General features: G+C 48.2%; 1 protein-coding gene and 2 long non-coding RNA genes across 3 annotated transcripts in view; 2 read left to right on the top strand and 1 right to left on the bottom strand.

Moving 5' to 3' along the window:
* LOC308577352 overlaps positions 1-21,694 on the top strand; it is a 210,648-nt gene extending 188,954 nt beyond the window's left edge. Inside the window, exon 2 of the long non-coding RNA XR_014003599.1 lies at positions 20,801-21,694. This is a non-coding gene — a long non-coding RNA (uncharacterized lncRNA). The remainder of the gene's footprint in view (positions 1-20,800) is intronic.
* LOC308577341 (uncharacterized protein) lies at positions 7,093-21,694 on the top strand. The gene is made up of 5 exons (XM_081177467.1): positions 7,093-7,442; positions 12,016-12,184; positions 16,715-16,892; positions 16,978-17,049; positions 20,569-21,694. The coding sequence occupies exons 1-5, from the start codon at positions 7,376-7,378 to the stop codon at positions 20,731-20,733; spliced, it is 651 nt and encodes a 216-aa protein (XP_081033593.1). The 5' UTR covers positions 7,093-7,375; the 3' UTR covers positions 20,734-21,694.
* LOC308577362 lies at positions 17,179-20,561 on the bottom strand. Its single transcript, XR_014003610.1, has 2 exons — positions 19,993-20,561; positions 17,179-17,777 (listed from the first exon to the last, which is right to left on the bottom strand). It is a non-coding gene; the product is annotated as an uncharacterized lncRNA (long non-coding RNA).
* Positions 21,695-21,898: the final 204 nt, after the last annotated feature.

The following is a 21,898-nucleotide window of genomic DNA, read 5'->3' as shown; positions in this document are numbered from 1 at the left end:
TGTAGGTCTTTCAAGACCGGTGTTAGGTGGTCTCGGCGGCTGCCCCCAGTCACCAGTCTAGCTGCCGCATTCTGGATTAGTTGTAGTTTCCGAGTCACCTTCAAAGGTAGCCCCACGTAGAGTGCATTGCAGTAGTCCAAGCGGGAGATAACCAGAGCATGCACCACTCTGGCGAGACAGTCCGCAGGCAGATAGGGTCTCAGCCTGCGTACCAGGTGGAGTTGGTAAACAGCTGCCCTGGACACAGATTTGACCTGTGCCTCCATGGACAGCTGTGAGTCCAAAATGACTCCCAGGCTGCGCACCTGGTCCTTCAGGGGCACAGTTACCCCATTCAAGACCAGGGAATCCTCCACACCTGCCCGCCTCCTGTCCCCCCAAAACAGTACTTCTGTCTTGTCAGGATTCAACCTCAATCTGTTAGCCGCCATCCATCCTCCAACCGCCTCCAGACACTCACGCAGGACCTTCACCGCCTTCACTGGTTCTGATTTAAAAGAGAGGTAGAGCTGGGTATCATCCGCATACTGATGAACACCCAGCCCAAACCCCCTGATGATCTCTCCCAGCGGCTGCATGTAAATGTTGAAAAGCATGGGGGAGAGGACAGAACCCTGAGGCACCCCACAAGTGAGAGCCCAGGGGTCTGAACACTCATCCCCCACCACCACTTTCTGAACACGGCCCAGGAGGAAGGAGCGGAACCACTGTATAACAGTGCCCCCAGCTCCCAGCCCCTCAAGACGGTCCAGAAGGATGCTATGGTCGATGGTATCAAACGCCGCTGAGAGATCCAGCAGAACTAGGAAACAGCTCTCACCTTTGTCCCTAGCCCGCCGGAGATCATCAACCAGTGCGACCAAGGCAGTTTCAGTCCCATGATGAGGCCTGAATCCCGACTGGAAGGGATCCAAATGGTCCGCTTCTTCCAGGCGTGCCTGGAGTTGTTCGGCAACCGCTCGCTTAATCACCTTGCCCAGAAATGGAAGATTTGAGACTGGGCGATAGTTGGCCATTGTGGCCGCATCTAAAGATGGTTTTTTAAGAAGCGGTTTAATAACCGCCTCTTTCAGCGGGTCTGGGAAGGCTCCCTCACGGAGGGAGGCATTCACCACCCCACAAAGCCCATCGCCCAGTCCTTCCCGGCTTGCTTTTATTAGCCAGGATGGGCAAGGATCCAGGAGACAGGTGGTTGGTTTCACTCGTCCAAGCAGCCTGTCCACATCCTCGGAGGTAACAGATTGGAATTAGAATCATAGAATCATAGAATCATAGAGTTGGAAGAGACCACAAGGGCCATCGAGTCCAACCCCCTGCCAAGCAGGAAACACCATCAGAGCACTCCTGACATATGGTTGTCAAGCCTCTGCTTAAAGACCTCCAAAAAAGGAGACTCCACCACACTCCTTGGCAGCAAATTCCACTGTCAAACAGCTCTTACTGTCAGGAAGTTCTTCCTAATGTTTAGGTGGAATCTTCTTTCTTGTAGTTTGGCTCCATTGCTCCGTGTCCGCTTCTCTGGAGCAGCAGAAAACAACCTTTCTCCCTCCTCTATGTGACATCCTTTTATATATTTGAACATGGCTATCATATCACCCCTTAACCTCCTCTTCTCCAGGCTAAACATGCCCAGCTCCCTTAGCCGTTCCTCATAAGGCATCGTTTCCAGGCCTTTGACCATTTTGGTTGCCCTCCTCTGGACACGTTCCAGTTTGTCAGTGTCCTTCTTGAATTGTGGTGCCCAGAACTGGACACAGTACTCCAGGTGAGGTCTGACCAGAGCAGAATACAGTGGCACTATTACTTCCCTTGATCTAGATGCTATACTCCTATTGATCCCACTCAACTTGACTAGACAGAACTCTAGCACTCTCCCGCCCCGGTCCTGCTCCCACGGTGGAGTCTACTTCTTCCCGAATCTGAGCAATTTTATCTGCAAAAAACTTTGCAAAATCATTGCAGGAGAACATGTGGCCCGTACTGGGCCCACTATGTCCCGTTGGAGTAGTGGGGGTCGCACTCGCCCTTCTTCTGATAGGAAATGCTCTGCAGGTGGGGGGAATGGGGGGTGAGAAGGGTCAGTTGGGGGAGTGAGAAATGTCCCTATTTTCATCTGTTGGAGGGTATGGAGCTGTGTGCAATGAAAACTCAGATGGTGCAAGGGTCACTGCAAACCTGATCAAACACGTGTTGGAGCACATTATTCTGCCTACCATGTATCTATGAAGGCAATGAAGAAAATCTACCCTGACATGTTCATTGTGTCCTTTTCTGAGTGACTCAAACTTTGTTAACATGGATTCCATGCATCTGCAAGGCACTCGATTACCCAAGAGACCAACACTCCGGCTACAACGTGGCCCCTCTGTCACAGGTTGCTGAAGAGACCCAGCTGACCTCTGCAAAGAATTGGGCCTTCAGAGTTGTGGGACCAGATCTTTGGAACTCTCCCCCCCTTGAAATATGCCGGGATCCTACCATTTGTGCTTTAGACAAATGCTGAAGGCATTTTTCTTCACTCAGGCTTCTTTGGTATAATCTTGTTAATTTGTCCACAACCACTGCTGAAAGCCGGGGGGGGGAAGGGTGTGTGGTAGGGGTGGTCTGCCCCGGGTGTCACCACTGGGGGGGGTGACAAAAAGCTGGCCAGCACTCATTGTGGGGCCTGAAACAAATACCCCAACACTGAGACAGTCTGGGACATATGCAGTTATGGAGCGATGCAGGATTTAGGGTTGCCAGGTTGATTTCTGGCTTTGCTCGTGAGCCCTTAAAGGGCAAGGTGTGACAAGTGGAAATTCAGAAAGTGAAGCTTTTCCTACCCTGTTAATGTGTGCTGTGGTGGGATACCTTCTTTAAAGGTCTTTAAAGGGACATAATTCCAGATGGTGGCAGAGGCAGGAACACCCAAAGCAATCCTAATGCATTCCTTCTGTGCGGTGACTTCTGTTGTGACGCTAAACCCTTTCCTTGAGCTATAACAAAGCAGCTCAGCTCCTCAGCGCCTCGCTGTTTTTCGTGCTTCCACCTGTAGCGCCACCAGGGAGGAGCAAGGCAGGCCTGAACGCAGACCACTGCAGCACACTCCCAGCTAGTTGCAACAAGCCCGGCATGAACTCCTGGCCCAGATGCACCACAAGCCTCCCAGATGCTTCAGAGGCCCAGGCGGCACCAGCTGGAGTGCAAAAATGCAGCTGCCTCTGGGCAGGGATTGTTGAAGGTGTGTTCGAGGGGGGTTTCCTCTTGGGAGAGGGAGACTCCGGCAGAAGGAAGGGAAGAGGCAGTTTCACTTAAAGAGGGGGGAGGACAAGCAGAAGGCAGCCCAGTTTTGCCTTCCAAGATCTGTTCTTGAGTCTCCATCGAGTGCCAATATGTGCCACTCAAGAAACCATTAATGATGCCTTCTTCTTCCCTCTCACTCACTTACTGTATGTGATTCCAGAGCACTCTCAGGATCCATCCAAACTGGTGTCTCCCAGAGCTACTTTGTTCCTACTTTCCGGCTGTAAGCTGCGTGTGGAATTGCAACTGACTTTCCACACTTTGCGTGGGGTAGCACACTGTGTGTGCACTCACTTGCTCCCTCGCTCGCTATTTCACTGTAACACCCTCTTAAAAGGTTACACACTTGTGGAGCTCTATGGATGGAGAAGGGGCGAACATAGTGACAAAACAGCACTGGCTGTTAAAACCAGAAAAGGAAGTGTGCTTTAAGAAGGCAATACTTTAATTTGTACCAGAGTGCTTTTTCACCTAAACACTATTCTGTGAATATTTCATATTTTTTTAAAAAAAGGCAAAAGGTGTTTTAAAAGCTTGAAGAAAAAGCCCTAGTAAAATGGCACCATTGTGTCAATAGTAGGGTTGGCATATCTGGACACCCCCAAAATTGTTAAGCTTTTTTCACAAATTCCTCCCACCTTTGAAATCCCAGGTGTATGGCAGCTCTGGTCAATAGTGAAGGTGTGCCTAAGAGCTTTAACATATGGCCTGTTTATTCATGCATCCTGATTTACTTACACAAAGCTTATGTGGTTCTTACATCATTATATCCAATATTCATTGAGCATTTGCTCTGATTTGTTTCCTGGGCTGTTATATGGCGGTGAGCATTCAGCCTGCATTCATCCTGATCTGTTTGCAGGATGTTTACACGTGTTCTCATTAGTAATTCCTTAGTCCCACACTTTTCTGTGCAATTCCTCATCATTTTCCAACCCCCAAACATCTGTTTGCTTTAAATGGATTTGTTGCACCTGGGTGACACAGCCCTGCAATCTACTTTAATCTTTCAAACCTACCGGTAATGTTCTGGTATGCACTGACAGTCTGGAGGCTCTCAAAGTAGGCAAGGTTTATCTGTTGCGCTTTCTTTCTCGGGACAGTGCCTTGTGACAATGCGGCATTCATTTCAAGTTAATGGGGGAAATGGGAGTTGTCGTCTCTTCCCCTGAGACAAGTACTGTTAGTTTTCTGACACATTTAAAAAGTCATTTTCTTTGGTCTCTCTGAGTGTCCCTCATTTTGGAGTTCTTCCCATAGCTCACCTGCCCATTATTTCACTGCACTTGCCAAAATGGAAGGGGAATCCCAGGCTCAGACAACAAACTTCTGGGATTCAGGCCTTAGCACGGAAAGTGCCCAGGGCTCCTGACTAGGTAAGTGGTGTGACTTTCAAAATGCACATAAAATCCAAAAACAAATAGGCCCAGATGATTGCTAGATTACCATACTTTATTCAGAAAATCCACTCTACCAAAAAGAGAGAGAAATCCTAAATATGTTGGAATATGCCTACACATGTTGTACGTGAATGTTACATCCTTGTGTGGCCATCAGGGGTCTCAAGAGTGGAGCAGGCACAACCTCACTCCCCTCCACACATCATAGGCCAAATTGGGAGAGATATTGTTTGAGACAGCCTTTTATCCCCAGCTAAGATCTTGAGATCTTGCTGCTGCTAAAGGCTCTGGGAGGTAGGGGCACTTTTGCTTCTTGTTTTTAAAGGGTAAGTCTCCAGGTTAGTAGCAGAAACAAAGCGTATTTAAGTGCTGGCCAGGAGGGAGAATTTCACTGCTATTTTTCTCTGCCTCCCCTGGTTGTGCATTCAGACAGGCAGATCTTCTTCGCTAGTCCTCCTCATGCATGTCTGGAGGGAGATTTTGTTCTTGAAAAGGAAACTGCCATGCAGGTGGAGCGAAGCTAGATGAAGAAGAAAATCTCTGGATCTGTGCCTCTGGGGCAAACCCGGGCAAGCCCAGGAATCCTGCCCCGCAGCCTGCTGCTTTAAACTTGCTGGTTCCCTTCCCCACCTCCTTCCCAGTCCACTCAGAAGTCCAGACTTCCAGACTCCTCACCCTCACCCACTAGACTCCACTCCTTCCTAACAAAACAGCTGCCTCTGGGGCAGGATGGGGCGTGCCAGGGGAGACAGGCCTGCTGGTCCAACCCAGGCCTGCCATCTTCCCTCCCTCAGGCAAGCCAGGGTGGAGAAGGCTCGTGGAATGCAGCCCGACTGCCTCCAAGGGTGTGGGGAGCCAGCCCTGACACGCGCCCCAAGTCACTGGGCTCGCTTGGCTCGTGGCTTCCCTCACGCCAGGACTGGGTGGGGCCCCCTCCCTTTAACCTCTCTGTTGCCAGAGCCTGCCACCCTTTCCTGGGCTGTTTCCACAAACTTCCCTGAGCTAAGAACCAGGGAGCCCCCTCCCCCTGCTTGGACCCTGTCCGCTGCCATGAATTCCCTCTCCGCCTCCGTCCTCCAGCTGCTGTGGGTGCAGAGTCTTGCCTTACAGGGTTGTTGGGAAGGCTGCAACCAGATAATGCAAGAGAAGCCGCTTGAACATTCTGCAGTACAGTAAAAAAAAATCAGTTTCCAAAATACAGGTACCCCACAAGCTTCCCACAGAGCGTAAGCCAACTTCTGTTCTCTCCTCCGATCTCTTCTCTTTCTGTCACGCGCACCTCTATTCTCCCAGTTCAGTAGCACCCCAGATTTCCACCCAGAATTCAACCCTGCCTCCACCTCATTACATACATTCCCATCACCTCATCACTACCTAAGTGGTGGGTGGGGGACGCATAGCACATGCCTTAGCTCAGAGCAGATTACGGGGGGGGGGTGTTGAATTTGGTTTGACACAATCCTCGTGCCTGCTCTGATCCCCTCTAGATTCTCAAGCACACATCTCGAACATTTCTCCCAGGCTTCAATGCCATACCCACTCCCATGGGGGTAGCCAAAGGGGGCAGGGAGGGGCAGCTGCCCCCATCAATAAAAATCAATAAAAATACATAGCTAACTGAGGTCCTGGCTACGCCCATGCCCACTCCCCATTCTTCATGCATTCAAAGGATGGACCTCTGAGACCCTTTCCTGCCATCCGTCCCTTTATGTACAATGGTACCTTGGGTTACATACACTTCAGGTTACAGACTCCGCTAACCCAGAAATAGTACCTTGGGTTAAGAACTTTGCTTCAGGATGAGAATATAAATCTGGTGCTCTGGTGGCAAGGTGGCAGCAGGAGGCCCCATTAGCTAAAGTGGTGCTTCAGGTTAAGAACAGTTTCAGGTTAAGAATGGACCTCCGGAACGAATTAAGTACGTAACCAGAGGTACCACTGTATTTGACTGATCAACTAATACCAAATTAGAAATGAAAACTGATTTAGGCTTTAAAAAGTGTGAAACAAGTAAATTGCTTGTTTTGAGATCAACCGTATGATGTACAAAGCAGCAATCAAAGTATAAAATGCAAACTGTAACACCCCCACAGACACTGAGATTAGCAGATCAGAATCTCCCCAAATTTATGCTCAAACCCCTGACCCCCCCCCAAAGTGCTTCCTTGCTCTTCCAGCATTTGTCAATGGAAGCTCTGTACAGCTCATCCCCTTGGAATATCCCCCCCCCCGCCATCTGCTGCACACCTGCCTCTTTGGGGGGCCCTGCACTCTCTTCCCCCTCCCCACAAGGGTGTGACATAGTGCACAGACACACACACACACTTGCCCTGAGGGGCTAACAAGAGAGGGGAGAGGAGGGTGTCGGGCCTGTTAGAACTGGCCAATTCTAGCCCCACCTCTCTGCCTCTGCTAGGTAGAAATCCAAAAGTTCAAGAAGGGATGCTGTGGGTGGTGACGGAAAGTTGCACTCTTCGAAGAACAACCTGTTGGGTCCAGAGAACTGGTGGTCCCCTTCAGCCCTGGGGAGAAAAGTGGGCGCATTCAGAGCCTCCCTTTGCTGGAGTAGGGAAAGATCTTGAAATACCCACAGCTTGAGCAGATTAAACATCTAGATTCAGGGTGGCCCTGATTTCTGCAGCGAATTTCTCTCGAACAAGCGGCAACTCTCCTGTGAGGACCTCCCAGCAGAGATGGCCTTGGCTGACCTTCACTACACCACAGGCATCAGCAGTGGATTCAAGGTCTACATCTTGGAAGGTGAGTCCCACAAACCCTTGCCTTTAATGCAGTTTGTGTGCAACTTCCAGTGCTCCCTTTTGCAGCCGCAGAGGCAGTGGGATGTAGCAGTTAAAATGAGCACATCCCCTTTCACCTGGCTGAGTGCTGAGCCTAATGCTGCACACGGATCCCTGTTCTTGCTACACCACGTATCAGCCATTTCCTGAGGGCATGAAAAGCAATTGCAGGCTCCCGCTGCGCTCGGCCTGGGAGAGGCAGCACCCTGCCTGCCACCATCTCGGCTCTTCCAGGTGTCCCCACTTCGATTCTCCTCAGTGGCCCACTTCACAGGGCCGGCCACTCTAACACTGCCTTGCTCCACCCCACCCCCACCCCCGATTCACCCTTAGAGGTGCATATTAGAGTGGAAGTATATTGGGGGAGAGAAAATTTTCCATTTTTAATTTGGATCTGCTTGCAGTATTTCGTTCACACATTCACCTCCTTCTGATTTTTCAATATGCATACTTTTATTTTTATTTGTTTTATAGGTTTATAGGCTGCCTTTTGAAAAAGGAAAACAGTTTATCCCCACCAGCTAGTGGTTCCTTTTAGATTTGCACACATTACTCTTGTCTGTGTCTATCCTCCTTCCCCCACTGTTGTCTTCACATTTGGATTGTATGCTCTCTGGGGCAGAGGCTTCCGTCTTTTACAGTGATTATGGTAACACACCATGTGCTCATCTTGACTGCAGCCCACAAAAATAAGGGGTGTTAGAATCCCCTTTGGGTGGGGGAAGTGTTCTGTCTTACCTGCCTAGAGCAGGAACAGTGGGGTTCAGCTAGGGAAGGGGGTCAAAAAAGGGTCTCTTGGCACATTGAGACCTATCGAATGTATTGCATCAGTAGCTTTCATGGACTTGAACTCACTTTGGCAGATCCAGGCAGTATTGTCCTCAGTTTCACACATATGATGTGAAGTTGGCTCTCATCCCCAATAGCTTTCCCCACCACACATCTGGGCAAGCGCTCTGAAACAAGCGAGAACTGGCATGAATATGGGACAAGGTGCACTGCTAATTAACTAATCCCACAACCTACGAACACAGGTCTAGAGGCACAGTGCATACAGAAATGGTGTCGGGTGCCACACCAGTACCTGTCTGAACAGGAACCATTAGTCAATGCCATTGCTCCACCCACTTTGAAAAAAGGAAGGAGCATTCAGCCCAGACATTTTCTTTGAGGTCCAGACTTATGCGCTCAGAAAAGGCAAGTGGCATTGCCGACCTAGAGATGGAGGGAACTGCGTATGTATTTGAATGGTTGGCCTTAAAAGGGATGTCAGGGATGGGGAAACTGTGGCCCCCCAGATGCCTTTGGAATACAGCTCCCATTATCCCCTGACCTTCGGTCACACTGGCAGGGGATGATGGGAGCTTGAGTCCCAACAACCTCGGGGGGGGGGGGCGACAGGTTCCCCATCCCTCATCCCTGTTTGAAATAAATAAATAAATGGATGAATCAATGAATGAATGAAAGCCAAGTCTCCCTGCACATAGACACCTAGCATGGCTCAGCTAGGCTCTTTTCCCAAATGTGCTCATTTTTTATGGGTATAGGATTTTTAATTCCTTTTTTTCTTTTTCTTTTTTGAATGAGGGGCATTCAGAATGGGATCTGCACCCTGAGGCAGTTCAGTCCTAGGAGGGCGATAGCAAGTCCTTTTTCTGCATCTGCCCTAAGACTTAGAGTCTTGCCATTCTCAACAGGCTCATTCAGAGCTACTGATCCTCACAAGCCTCAAGTGCAGCCCAGACAGCTGCTCTAGTCATCATGGCAAACAGGAGGCAGCCCCACATGGGGGGTGGAGAAGTGCTGCTGCTCAAAACTCCCCTGGTCTTTTGGGTCTGTGGCCAAGCAGGAGAGCGTAGCAGTGCATTGCTAAATCAGACTGGCCCTCTGGCATTGTCTAGAAGCCTAATAAAAGTGAAGATCATGTTCCCTGTGTGATTATACAGGAGTGGGTGGGGTGGGGTGGTAAGGCTTATATTCTGTCAACCGCCTGACACCCCTGGGTATAGGGTGGTATATAAATTTAATAAATAATAGTAATAATAATCCCTGACAGGTGCCAGACAAAGTCAGTTTAGGAGTTTTTTAAAAAAGTTAAACATCTGCATCTCAGGGGGGAAAGCATCTGAAAACAGAACTTGGAAAGGCGGTCATTTTGTGGAATTTGTTGACACCTGAGTATCTTTCCCTTTTGTTTCTGAAATCTTCATGGCTACAAAGTCAGCACAGACTATTCCCTTTATCTTCAGTCTTGGAGAAAAGCAGAAGGGAAACTTGAAGGAAGTCCAGAGCTTTCATTCCAGCCATCTCTGATTAAAGGATTCTTGGTAGCAAGATTAGAAAGACCCCTCCTGGACAGCTGCTACCATTCAGTCCACACCATGTAGAGAGAGACATGCATACCAGAGCAAGGGCTCTGTGACCTCCGCACTAAACAATAAAATAAAATTCTGCATCCAGACAATCTGAATCCTACATTTTAAAAAATGAATGTTGATGCCTGATATGTTGCTTGTGCTCTTTTTTTAGACTCTCATTTAGCATAATTTATTCTTCAGTGTTTCCCTTCCTGCATAGTTTCTAGTCATGGGGAGGAGCGATGTCAGGCACCACTTTTAACCACAGGAAATCAAGGTTAACCACTTCTCTGGCATTTCCAAATGTGTTGCTCACACCTGTTTTTAGATGAAAGCAGAGATTCTCCAGATGTGGTGCCCAGTGCCATGTTCTGCGCCTTTTCTGTGCTCCTGTGAAATCATGGCAGGCACACACTCAAGAAAACAGATACACGCTTATAACGCGGCTGCTTTTCGTAATAAGCATCCCTGCCAGAGCCACAAAGCCTGACATTATTGTACACTGCTGAATTCTCTAGTCTGCCCGCTGCCTTCATTTGTTCTGCGAGAGCCTCTTCTGGGCAAAAGCCCCGGTGGTGTTTGTCCTTTTGGTTATGGATATAGCAGATTACACAGGATGTTATCAACAGTTCAAAATTGACTTCCCCCAGTGCAGTATGTGAAGCAGCACTTTCGTATTCATGCTCATGCATGTACTTGCACAAGCACTTGAATCAAGATGTATCCAGCCCTCTACTCCTTAGGCCCTCCAGTGCTAAACCTGCTTACCTGGGAGTAAGTCCCATTGAATTCAATGGGGATTACTGCTGAGACAACGTGTAGGATTGCACTGTTGCTGGACTCCCATTTCCCCTGACTGTTGGCCATAACTGTGGGAGCTGATGGGAGCTGGAGTGCAATAGCATTCTTTGCTCTAGAGGCTCTGAGAAGGGGGTTCAGCCTTAAAGACTGACAGCTGTTGCTGTCTCATGCTGAGCAATGTTTTAAGAAGCCCTGCTATAAGGCTGTTTTCTACAGATGCAATAGAGGTGATGAAGAAGGTCCTCTTTGCCATCACCGTCGCCACTTGGTAGGCTCAACATTGAGCTCTAACCCGTGTCTGGTCCGATTTCCGCCACCAGCGCTCTAGCCGTCTCAGCGATTGTTTCATCACCCTCAGCTCCGGGAGAAACTGAGGGAGAAGATGCCTGGTTAATGCCGTATTCCAACGGGTCACCGGGGAATCAGCTGAAAGGCGATCAACATGGGATAAAGCATCCCCTACCACTCTCTGGGAACCGTTTGGATCCATTAAGTGGCGGGGGCGGACCATCCGAATCAGTCCCACCTCCCTGCAGAGGGGAAGGGTCTCAGAGAAATCCAGTTGCACCAGGAAGTAATCTGACCATGGCACTTCTTTTGTTTCGCTTTTACTTAGTGTCAGATCACCAACATCCATAGAGGTGAACACCAGGTCTAAGACATGTCCGCGGCTATGAGTTGGGTCAGACTTATTCAGGGACAGCCCCATGGAGGCCATGCTTTCCACGAAGTCCCGAGCGGCCCCTTGTAAGGTCGTGTTGGCATGGATGTTAAAATCCCCTAGGATAAGGTTACCAGGCATCCCCATTTCCCGGGGACAGTCCCTGGATTTACAAATCAGTCCCCATACAAAATCCATTGAAGTTGACTAGTGTCCCCGGATTCATTGAAAACAATCTGGTAACCTTACCCTAGGACAACCAAACTAGGTGTCTCCAGGAACACATCCATCACGACCTGAAGCAGCTCAGGCAGGGAGTCCTTGATGCAGGATCCTTGACCTTCTCTGGGTCTCCATGACTTCTGCCCAGTCACCATTGCATAATGGGAAACCAGCCAACTTGCTTTCTGCCAGTGCCAGGTCCATTCTTGCTCTCATGCCCACAACACCCAGGGCCAGCCCCAGACATTTTGGTACCTGAGGTGAACCACAAAATGGTGCCCCCTTCTCACCAGGAAAGAAGGGAGGAGTGAAGCTCAACACCAGGAGCATTGGGGGATAAAGATCCACTGCCTCCGGGGACCTTGCTGCCTGAGGCGGTTGCCTTGCCTTGCCTCGTGGGTGAGCCATCCCTGACGGCAGCCCCACGCAAGCGTTCCCGTCCACCCTGCTGTCAAGTTGCACTGCAAGATGTTTCATTGGCGCTCTCTTTCCAGGTCAGTCGTCTTTTGAGAACGAGCCGAGGTTCCCCCGCTTCCCAGCCCATCGGCTGCCTGTCTATGCCATCAAACGCAAGCCCAGTGTGGATGTGAGAAGCCCTGAATGGAGCTTGCATGGGCAGAGGGCGTCGAAAGTCAAGCGATCGACTTGCGGGCCTGTGGCAGCGTGAGTGACCTTGAGGACCACCAGGGGGCGTTGTAGCATAAGGGCTCAGCATTTTTGAAGCAACTTTTGAAATGTTTGGGCTCCGGCCTCTGGCAACCCTTAAAACAGCCCTGCAAGGTGTGTCAGTCTGCCCCTCACCATGGTGCTCACGGCCAGCCAAGGTGACACAAGACTTGCTGATTTATAGGGTTCTGACACCCGGTTGCATCACAGTCTCCAGGCACAGCTTCGCTCTTTAAAGCTCCATGTCCAAGAGGCTTTGGGTTTTTGCCCTGGCACTTCCCCTAGGAAAACCCCCGTTTTACCAGTGAATCAGAGCAAATGGTTCTCCATAGAAAACTGCTGGTTTTGCCAGGGTAGGGGCAGAAACAATGGCTTCAAGTTGTAAGACAGGAGGTTCTGACTTAACACCAGAAAGAACGTTCTAACATTAAGAGCTGTTTGACAGTGGAACAGTCTCCCACAGGAGGTGGTGGACTCTCCTTCCTTGGAGCTTTCTAAGCAGAGGTTGGATGATGCTTTTCTTGTATGATGATCTAGTTGAGAGTCCTGCCTTGCAGGGGGTTGGACTAGATGACCCTTGGGGTACCCCCCACTTCGTGATGCTATTATTCTCTCCCAGCCCTACCTGGAGATGCTGGGACTGAACTAGGGGTCTCTGCATGCAAAACAGGTGCTGTGGCACTTCCTCTAATCCCGCCAGCTCCCCGTTGTGCAAGAAGAGTGAGCCCACACTGCACAGTCCCAGGGCAGGGTTTCCTGTGTGCCTTCTGGGCGCTCTGTGCTGGGTGCTGCCCAAGTCACAAACAGATTCTTGCCACTTCCAGGTTGACGGTTGAACAGCTAAAGCTCCGAACCGCGCCTAGAAAATACTGTCTGCAGTCCCGGTGGAGCTATGTGTAGTGGGGACGTTGTTAGGAGAAGACAACGCAGGAAGCAAAATGGGTGTAAAAGCGTAGATATATGAACATACAGGATTTGATTTATTATAATTATGAAGACAGCTCTCTCAGTTCATTGACCAAGTACTTTACCATGTTTTATCCAATTTCTCCTAATGCTTTATCCAATTTTTCCTACTCTTGTGGAGTAGGTCACTGTTATTCCCATTTCATAGATGGGGAAAATGAGCCTTGAGTCCAGAGATCATGATTTGCCCTCACCTAGTCCATCTTTCAATAAGCACTGAAGGCCACTACTTTCGCAAAACATGTTTTTATTCTGAATTAATTTGCTCTAACATCTGCTTTTAGAGCTATGCAGTTGCTGGCATACGTTAGAATCCCCGATGCACTGATAAATGTGAGAGAAGCAGTGCAGCACAGTGGTTAGCGTGCTGGACTAGAACTTGAGAGACCAGGATTCAAATTCTCCCTCAGCCATGAAGCTCACTGGGTCACCTTGGGCCCATGCTATTTTCAGACAAGGATTGTTGTGAGGATAAAATGGACGCTGTACTCTGTAAAAACCATGTGCACTGTCTGGAGGCCCTTGGAGGAAGGGTGAGATATAAATGTAGTGTAGAAAGTGAAAGGCCCTTCCTTATCCCCAGTGCTATTTTTCTAGAAAAAGAGGTGCTGGAACTCACCACACCTTGTTCTCTTAGCATGGCAAAGGCACCAAAAAGCCCTGCTCATTCCCACTCTTCAGTCTAGGTCGCCGTGTTAGTCTGACACAGTCAAAATATATAAAAAAATAAAAAAATTGTCCAGAGGCACCTAAGAGACCAACTAAGTTTGTTCTTGGTATAAGCTTTCTGAAGAAGTGTGTATGCGCACAAAAGCTTATACCAAGAACAAACTTCGTTGGTCTCTTAGGTGCCACTGGACAATTAATTTTTTTATATATTTCCACTCTTCAGTGGTTAGAGTATTGGACCCGAGAGACCAAGGTTGAAATCCTCACTCAGCCATGAAGCTCACTATCTAGTCATCCTCAGGCCAGTCCCAATCTCTCAGCCTGACCTACCTCACAAAGTAGTTGTGAAGATTAAATGCGCAGAAGGATAGTCATGTTTGCCACAGTGCGCTTCTTGGAGGAACAGTGGCATACAAATGTACAAACACACAACTTTATCAAATGTATTCAGAGTAGAAGACTAAATTTCTTTTGTAAATTAGGCATTATATTTTCTGTAGTTAAGCCTAAGGGTGCACATATTTATAGGCATGCCAATTGTCTGGAAACGATGGTTTCCTATTTTTAAATGGTCCCAGTTCCATGGGGGCCAGGCGCATTTTAACTGGGAAGGAAGAGCCTTGGGCAACTCATTAATTTCTCAGCTTCAGTCCCTCAAGTGTAGAATGAATAAGCTGTATAGACTATTTTATATTAATTGTTTATGTTGTGCTTATATTTAAAACAAAACTGGGGGTAGGGATGAATACAAGCCGTAGTTCTGTCTGTGGGTATAAAGCTGTAGTTAAAATGACTTACAGGGTGACACCCACATTACTGGGTGGCCTCTTCAAGATGCTCTGAGCCATATTCTGAAGTCTCGTCTCTCCAGATGCCACCTTCTCCTCTGCCAGTGCATGAAGACTAACAGAGGACATGGGTTTCTGCTCTCCTCCCAGTTTATTGTCACAACAACCCTGTGATCAGGCTGAGAAACGGGACTGGTCCAACGTCTCCCAGAGAGCTTCATCTAGCCACCGGCTAAGGGAGCTGGGCATGTTTAGCCTGGAGAAGAGGAGGTTAAGGGGTGATATGATAGCCATGTTCAAATATATAAAAGGATGTCACATACAGGAGGGAGAAAGGTTGTTTTCTGCTGCTCCAGAGAAGCGGACACGGAGCAATGGATCCAAACTACAAGAAAGAAGATTCCACCTAAACATTAGGAAGAACTTCCTGACAGTAAGAGCTGTTTGACAGTGGAATTTGCTGCCAAGGAGTGTGGTGGAGTCTCCTACTTTGGAGGTCTTTAAGCAGAGGCTTGACAACCATATGTCAGGAGTGCTCTGATGGTGTTTCCTGCTTGGCAGGGGGTTGGACTCGATGGCCCTTGTGGTCTCTTCCAACTCTATGATTCTATGATTCTATGATTCTACCTCCTGACCAGCAAGTTCTAGCACAGGGTCACTGCTTAGCCTGGCATCCAAGTGGCAGAGAAATGCCAAGAGATCTAGTGTGGGGTCAGGCATGCCTCCTTCCGCATTGCAGACAGGGCTTAACTTCCACAGGGAAAGTGACAAAGTGCAAGACTTTAAGGAAGAAACATGGCGCTCCATCTCTAATTCCTGAGGTGAGGGGGCATTGGTGGGTGAGGGGAGAGCACTTTGCACCACTTCTTCACTGCTGTTTCCTGTGATGTGAGGCTAAGACCCCAGATTCCAAAGAGAGACTCTCTAGATTATTACTGTATTATTATTAATTAATTAATTAATTAATTAATCAAATGTACGAAGAATGGATGTTTTTGAATTATGGTGCTGGAGGAGACTCTTGAGAGTCCCATGGACTGCAAGAAGATCAAACCTCTCCATTCTGAAGGAAATCAGCCCTGAGTGCTCACTGGAAGGACAGATCCTGAAGCTGAGGCTCCAATGGAAAAGACCCTGATGTTGGGAAAGATGGAGGGCACAAGGAGAAGGAGACGACAGAGGATGAGATGGTGGGGCAGTGTTCTCAAAGCTACAAACATGAGTCTGACCAAACTGCGGGAGGCAGTGGAAGACAGGAGTGCCTGGCGTGCTCTGGTCCAGGGGGCCACGAAGAGTCGGACACGACTAAACGACTAAACAACAACAAATATGCTAACTTTCATCCATAGATCTCAAGGCAGTTCATGGCATGGCAATTGGCCCTCAAATAGGCTGTGGCTCCGTGCAGGAGCAGGTTTCACATATGGATTAATCTAGCCCTGTAATCCAGTATCATTTGTACAGCGGCGGAGCATATGCCCGCGCTGCCCAGGGCGGGTGCACTCCTGAGGAGGCGAGGCACAGAGGGGGCCTCCCAGGTGTGGGATAGCTGCTCGGGTGCACAGAGTGGCGCACGCACCCTCCATACTGAAGTGGTTTTCAACCAGTGTGCCGTGGCACCCTGAGGTGCCTTGAATGATGGTCCAGGGTGTCGCGGGCAACACTGGCCTCTGTCCCTCTTTCCTCCCCTCTGATGCCCTCTCTTGTCTCTGCCTCCTAAAGGCTTGCACAGCTGTTTGTTGCAGCAGCCCCGGCTACAAGCTCCCCAGACGAAGGGTGCCTCTTGGGGTGGCCAGGGAGTGCTTCCCTGGCCCCTGTGGGGCAGTGTGAGGAGGCACCTCTCTTTGGGGCGGGGGGGGGGGAGTAGTTGCCCCGAGGACTCCCAAGGAGAGAAGAGGAGGCTGAGGGAACACTCCACAAGGGAGGGTGTTTGAAAAAGGGTGAGGGTCTGCCAGTTCTGTGGACAAGGGGTGATATAACTGGGCTCCTGAGCCCCACAGGGGTGCCGCAGAAAGAATGTAGTTGGTCAAGGGAGCCATGGACTCAGAAAGGTTGGAAACCTCCGATATACTGTATAGGTGACGCTCTCTATCTCTCTCTTCAGCTCCCTGGAACAGAGGGTTCCTCCTGTTGCACAGATCCCAATTGCTGTTCCCTGTGTCACCACGTCCAGACCTGAGCCTTGCAGAGACTCTCAAGCGCTTCACCCGTCCTGCCCACATAAATGCCCCCTGAGGAAGCCCCTCCTGGAGGCAGCCCTCACTGTCTCCCAGTTGCAGCAGGTAAGTCCTGGCTAAGCACTCCTTCCACCTTCACTTTGTCGTTCCTCATCTCCAGCTCAAAACACCTCTTTCCCTGATCTTTCAGATGCGGCCTTCAGTTATTACCTGCGCACCCCGCCGGAGCCGGCCAGAGAAACCTGAAAGCACCAGCCCTGCAGTGAGTCCCCATTTCCCCTTCTCTCTCTCTCTCTCTCCTCTCTCTCAGTCTCTTCCCCAACCTGCTGACTAAGGATTGATGGGAGTTGTAGTCCAAGCCACAGAGAACTAAGCTTTTCTTAGGCAGGAAGAAGGGGGTGCTTCTATTTATTTTCATTCTATTTTTGTAAAGTTTTACATTATTATTTCATGTTATAATGTATATAAAACAGAGATGCCAATTATAACACCAAATGACCTGCTTATTGAGCATTCATCCTGATTTGTTTGCAGGCAGATCATACAATGTTGGATATTTAGTAAGCATCCATTCTCATTTATTTGTGGGAAGATTAGAGGATGGTTGCATCAAACCATCAAATTCCTGACCTGCTACTTTCCTTATTGCAAAAAATCTGATCTCTTAAGTGGGTTTGTTGCGCAAGACCTCCCAATCAATTATAATGGTGCAACCTAAATGTGTCAGTACAGTGGTACCTCAGGTTACATACGCTTCAGGTTACAGACTCCGCTAACCCAGAAATATTACCTCGGGTTAAGAACTTTGCTTCAGGATGAGAACAGAAATCGTGCTCTGGCGGCGCAGCGGCAGCAGGAGGCCCCATTAGCTAAAGTGGTGCTTCAGGTTAAGAACAGTTTCAGGTTAAGTATGGACCTCCAGAACGAATTAAGTACTTAACCCGAGGTACCACTGTATGTGATTGAACCCAACCCTAAAACAGGAGCTGCCTGGGACTTCCGGGGTGGCGCCATCGGTAATGGCGGATTCCCTCTGATCCAGAGGGACTGGCTCCACGGAAAACAGGTCTGTTCCGCTACGGCAAAGCAGGGACCCTTTAAAAAATCACAGGTGGATGAAGCCTGTGACCATGGGACTCGGCGGGCACCTTTCGCACCCCCCCAATCCGTAAAGGAACCCAATTACGGGCTCCAGAGTGAAGAGGGGTTAGTGGCGCGGTGCTGAGAGTCAACTGCTTCTTCCGTGGAGCGAAGCCGCACAGCCGTTGCCGGAGAGCGCTACCTTTTTCCTGGGACAATTTGACTACGAAAACAACTACCCGTGAGCAGATCAAATTTGGACAATTGGACTTTAGACAACGATCTGTGAGTAGAACGGAAAATTGGATTAAGAAATTCCTCTTAATTTGGCACTGAAGCGGGAAGGTCTAAACAGGAAGTCAGCCTTCCGTTTCTTGTAGATAGATTAAAGCAAAGACATGGCAAACTAGAGTTTAGAAAATCGTTTATGAAGGATCAACTTTCATCATCTAAAACTACTGAACCCCCTTCGGAAGCAGGAGAAGAGGGGGGATTTTATCCGGATTGTTTAAACCTGCAGAAGAGAGTGTAAAGAAAAGTAATTTTCCACCGTCTTGAACCTGGGAGCGGGGTGTCAGGACAGACGTTTTTGGGAAGTACATTGACTATAGACAAATGTTTTTGACAGACAGTTAAAAGAAGAGAAACCTAGTGATTCCATTGTTCTCTTTCGCATTTTAAAGGATCAAATATTGACAAAATATCTGAAAAAGGAAACTTTGTTGTTAGATTGATACAAATAGAAGTTCCTCCCCTAGAGGGAGCTTGTGAAACTGTTATTAAATTTGAACTGGGGAGCTTCGCAGCTGCAAACAGATTAAGATCGTGGGAACAGACTTCTGACCTTGCGTAACAATGTATTCAGAGGCTCTGGTGCGTGCTTTCTGCAAGACAAGTGCTTTATTGGAACAGTTACATGAGAAGACGGATTTGATGACTGTTGCGATTAGAAATTTTGGACAGGTAGTGGGTATCTATATAGAGCCCACCCAGGAATCAACTCAGGAGTGTGCTCTGACAGATCAGATGAGGGAGGAGGTTGTTGCTGGACCTCGGGTGGCAGAGATGGAGGGAGCTGTGGCCCAGCAGGAACATGAGTTGTTGGATCTGACAAATGAACTTGGAAAAAGCCAGATTTGGAGAGATAGAGTTTTGTTTGGCGTGGAGATGGGGGGCTGGAAACACCCCCCTATGCAGGGATGTCTTGACTTTTCAAGTCTGGCAATTGGCCGTGAGGAGTTTGGGGTTGTGGGGGTCCTCAACTCTGGAGGGACCTTGAAACATGCTTTTAAATACCACATGGAGTTCAGTGTGGACTATGGAAAAGGGGCTGATCTGTCGAGAAGGGACAAAAATACTGTCAAGTTGGAGTTTCCACGAATGAAAAGACCAGGAGACAAAGTAAAGTACAGGTATAAATATGAAGAAGATCTGCGGAAGGGACATGGAGGAGACTTAAGGGCCTCGGACATAAGATTACCAGGTTAATAAACTAGATGGATGGGATAGAAAGGACTGACAAAACCCGGTACCAGGAGGAAGAGACGTTGGATGAAGATTGGAAGAAAGTTTTTTAAAAAAATTATTTAGGATTGTTTTGTAAAATTAATGAGTATTAGAAAAATGTTGGAACAAAATTATTTGGCTTTAGCAGAAATGTTAAAAAGAACTATGCAAGAATATGTTATGGTTATGAGAAATTGGTATAAATAAGATTTAAGTTTTAAGTTTTAGGGTTTTTTATAGTAAGATAAGGTTAAAATAGATTAAGGTAATTTAATGACAGAATATTATGAAAAATGGGAAGGATTTGCTGTGATAATTAATAACTAGAATACAAAAAAGGGAGGCGTGAGGAGGTCAATGAAATTAGGTAATGACAGTTAAGGATTTGAGAATATTGGATCTGTTTTTAAATTTTTGTGGTTTACTTTTGTTTTTTGATTTTGATGTGTTATGTGTTTTGGTTTTGCTTTTTGCTTTTGATTTTTATCGATTTGTATTGTTTGATTGCTGTTTGTTTTTCCCTGTTTTTTTCTTCTTCTTTGTCTCTTTGTTTTTTTTGTAATTTTAAAATGCTTAATAAATATCATTATAAAAAAACACAAAAAAAAACAGAAGCTGCCTGGAAGTGTCCTCAGGTGACTTTTATGTCACTGTAACTGTCATGGCTTCTCCCAAAGGATCATGGGAATTGTAGTTTGGTCACACTGCTGAGAAATCTGTTAGAGACCCCTAGTTTTGCCAGACCCTCAACATAACTGCATTTCCCAGGGAATTCCCAAAATCTGTATATGAGGCCCCCTTTTACAGCATAATGTCAAATATTTGCTTGTGCAGAGTACGTGCAGTCCTGATTCTAATTCACACACAATTCCCATATATATTTGCTCAGATAAGCGTGCTGTGCATTTGGAAGGCAGAGAGGGGATGGTAGAGAAGGACCTAGAGGAGAAGTCACAGAGGAGTTACTCCCCCCACAGAGCACCCTTTAACCACCCTGCTGCTCTCACAGCTGGGGGGGGGGAAGGTTGAGGGTTGCTTTCCATACATCTGTTCACCGCCTGGTTTTCAATTCACATACGGGATTATGAGCACAGAACCAGATGCTGAGGGGGCAGGAGAGCAGGCCAGGTTATGGCTTTTTGCAGGTGTCATCAGAAGCCCATATTTCCTGACCAAACCTGTTTTTCCCCAACAGATCACCCCATCAGACCGCAGGAGCACGAGCTCTGATCCTGCCCCCCCACAGAGGCTCCATGCATGGACCACGGGCTCTGTGGGGCCTTCAGCACAAGTCAGCAGAGAAGCATCTCCTAAGCAAAGAATCCAGCGTGCAGACAAGAATCCCATCCCCAGCGCTTGAAGCTCTTTGGCTTTGACCTAGCAGGTCCCTCCAATGCCCTATTGTCCAGGAATGAGGAATTCTCCAGATGTTGCTGGACTCCCGATTCCCATCAGCCTCAGGCAGGGGAGCCAGCAGGGAGAGACGACGGCAGCTGCAGTTCATCAACATCTGGAGGGCCACAGGTTCCCTGCCCATCTGTATTGGCTATCCTTGGACCCCTAAGCCCAACCCCCATCCCTTTTTATGGCCAAGTAGCTGTCCATATTCCTACACCATGTCCCTGGCTCAGTGCCCTCCTTCCCTACACCTTGTGTTCTTATTCCCCTTCTAGACCTACAAATTGAACTGCCTTTCCTGTCTCAAACCCATTTATGTGAAAACCCTGCTGGTTCCAATGGAACTGACTTCTAAGTCAGCATGTTCCTTTAACACAAGAATTGCTCTTGCCCGGTCAGATACCACGGAGGGTCCATTCCAGTCCCATTTTGCTTTCAGCAGGAGCCAGGCCAGTGCTCCTGGGAAGTGAAGATGGAGCAGGTGCAAAGGCAAGAGCCCTGTAGTGACCCGGGTTCCAGAATGGTGATGTGTACAAAGCCTAAAATTCCAGCCTCTGTGCTGTGCACAGAGACTGGAACTGGAACTGAGAACGGAAAGTCTGAAAACCTCATACACTCCAGGAGTCCAGGTGATGTGTAGCCAGCAGGTGATGGCTAGAAACCTCCCACCTTGGTTTCCCCAGTGCAAACAAGCAGATAAATTCCAAGAAAGTACAAGAAAAGAAGAAATAGTGCCCGATCCAGCACTCATAGGAAGATCCAAGAATCACAAGTAGCCTCTGACAGAGGAACCAAACTAAGACAAAATATGGACCCTTTCCTACGTGGGACTCAGCCCTGAAGTGGAGGAGAGCCATTTTAAAAAACACATCATTTTATATTTCTCTAATTCATGAGTGTCAATAAAGTAGCGTTGAACTGTGTCTTGTGTGTGCAGTAAGATTTCTGCTTGTGGTGCTTCTGGGTTTTTTGGCCTCAAAACACTCTCTGGGTAAAGGGTTCAGGTTTGGTAACCAGCGTTGGATCTCCATTCACTTTGTAGAAGTAATTGTTGCCAATTCTGCCGAAAATTAAACCTAATGTTTTAGTCCTGTTAAGGCTGTTCCATTACCATGGGGAAAGCAAGC

Source organism: Podarcis bocagei (genome assembly GCF_964188305.1).
Source record: "Podarcis bocagei genome assembly, chromosome: 17".
Taxonomy (NCBI): Eukaryota; Metazoa; Chordata; class Lepidosauria; order Squamata; family Lacertidae; genus Podarcis; species Podarcis bocagei.
Note: the sequence above shows the minus strand (reverse complement) of the source record. Positions and strands in the feature narration are given on the sequence as shown.

What these genes read in the sequence shown, in the direction of transcription:
- LOC308577341 (XM_081177467.1), top strand. Translation starts at nt 7,376, where the DNA reads ATGGCCTTGGCTGACCTTCACTACACCACAGGCATCAGCAGTGGATTC. An exon ending in CTGTCTCCCAGTTGCAGCAG is followed by an intron (nt 16,893 to 16,977) that starts GTAAGTCCTGGC and finishes CTGATCTTTCAG; the next exon opens with ATGCGGCCTTCAGTTATTAC. An exon ending in CTGAAAGCACCAGCCCTGCA is followed by an intron (nt 17,050 to 20,568) that starts GTGAGTCCCCAT and finishes TTTCCCCAACAG; the next exon opens with ATCACCCCATCAGACCGCAG.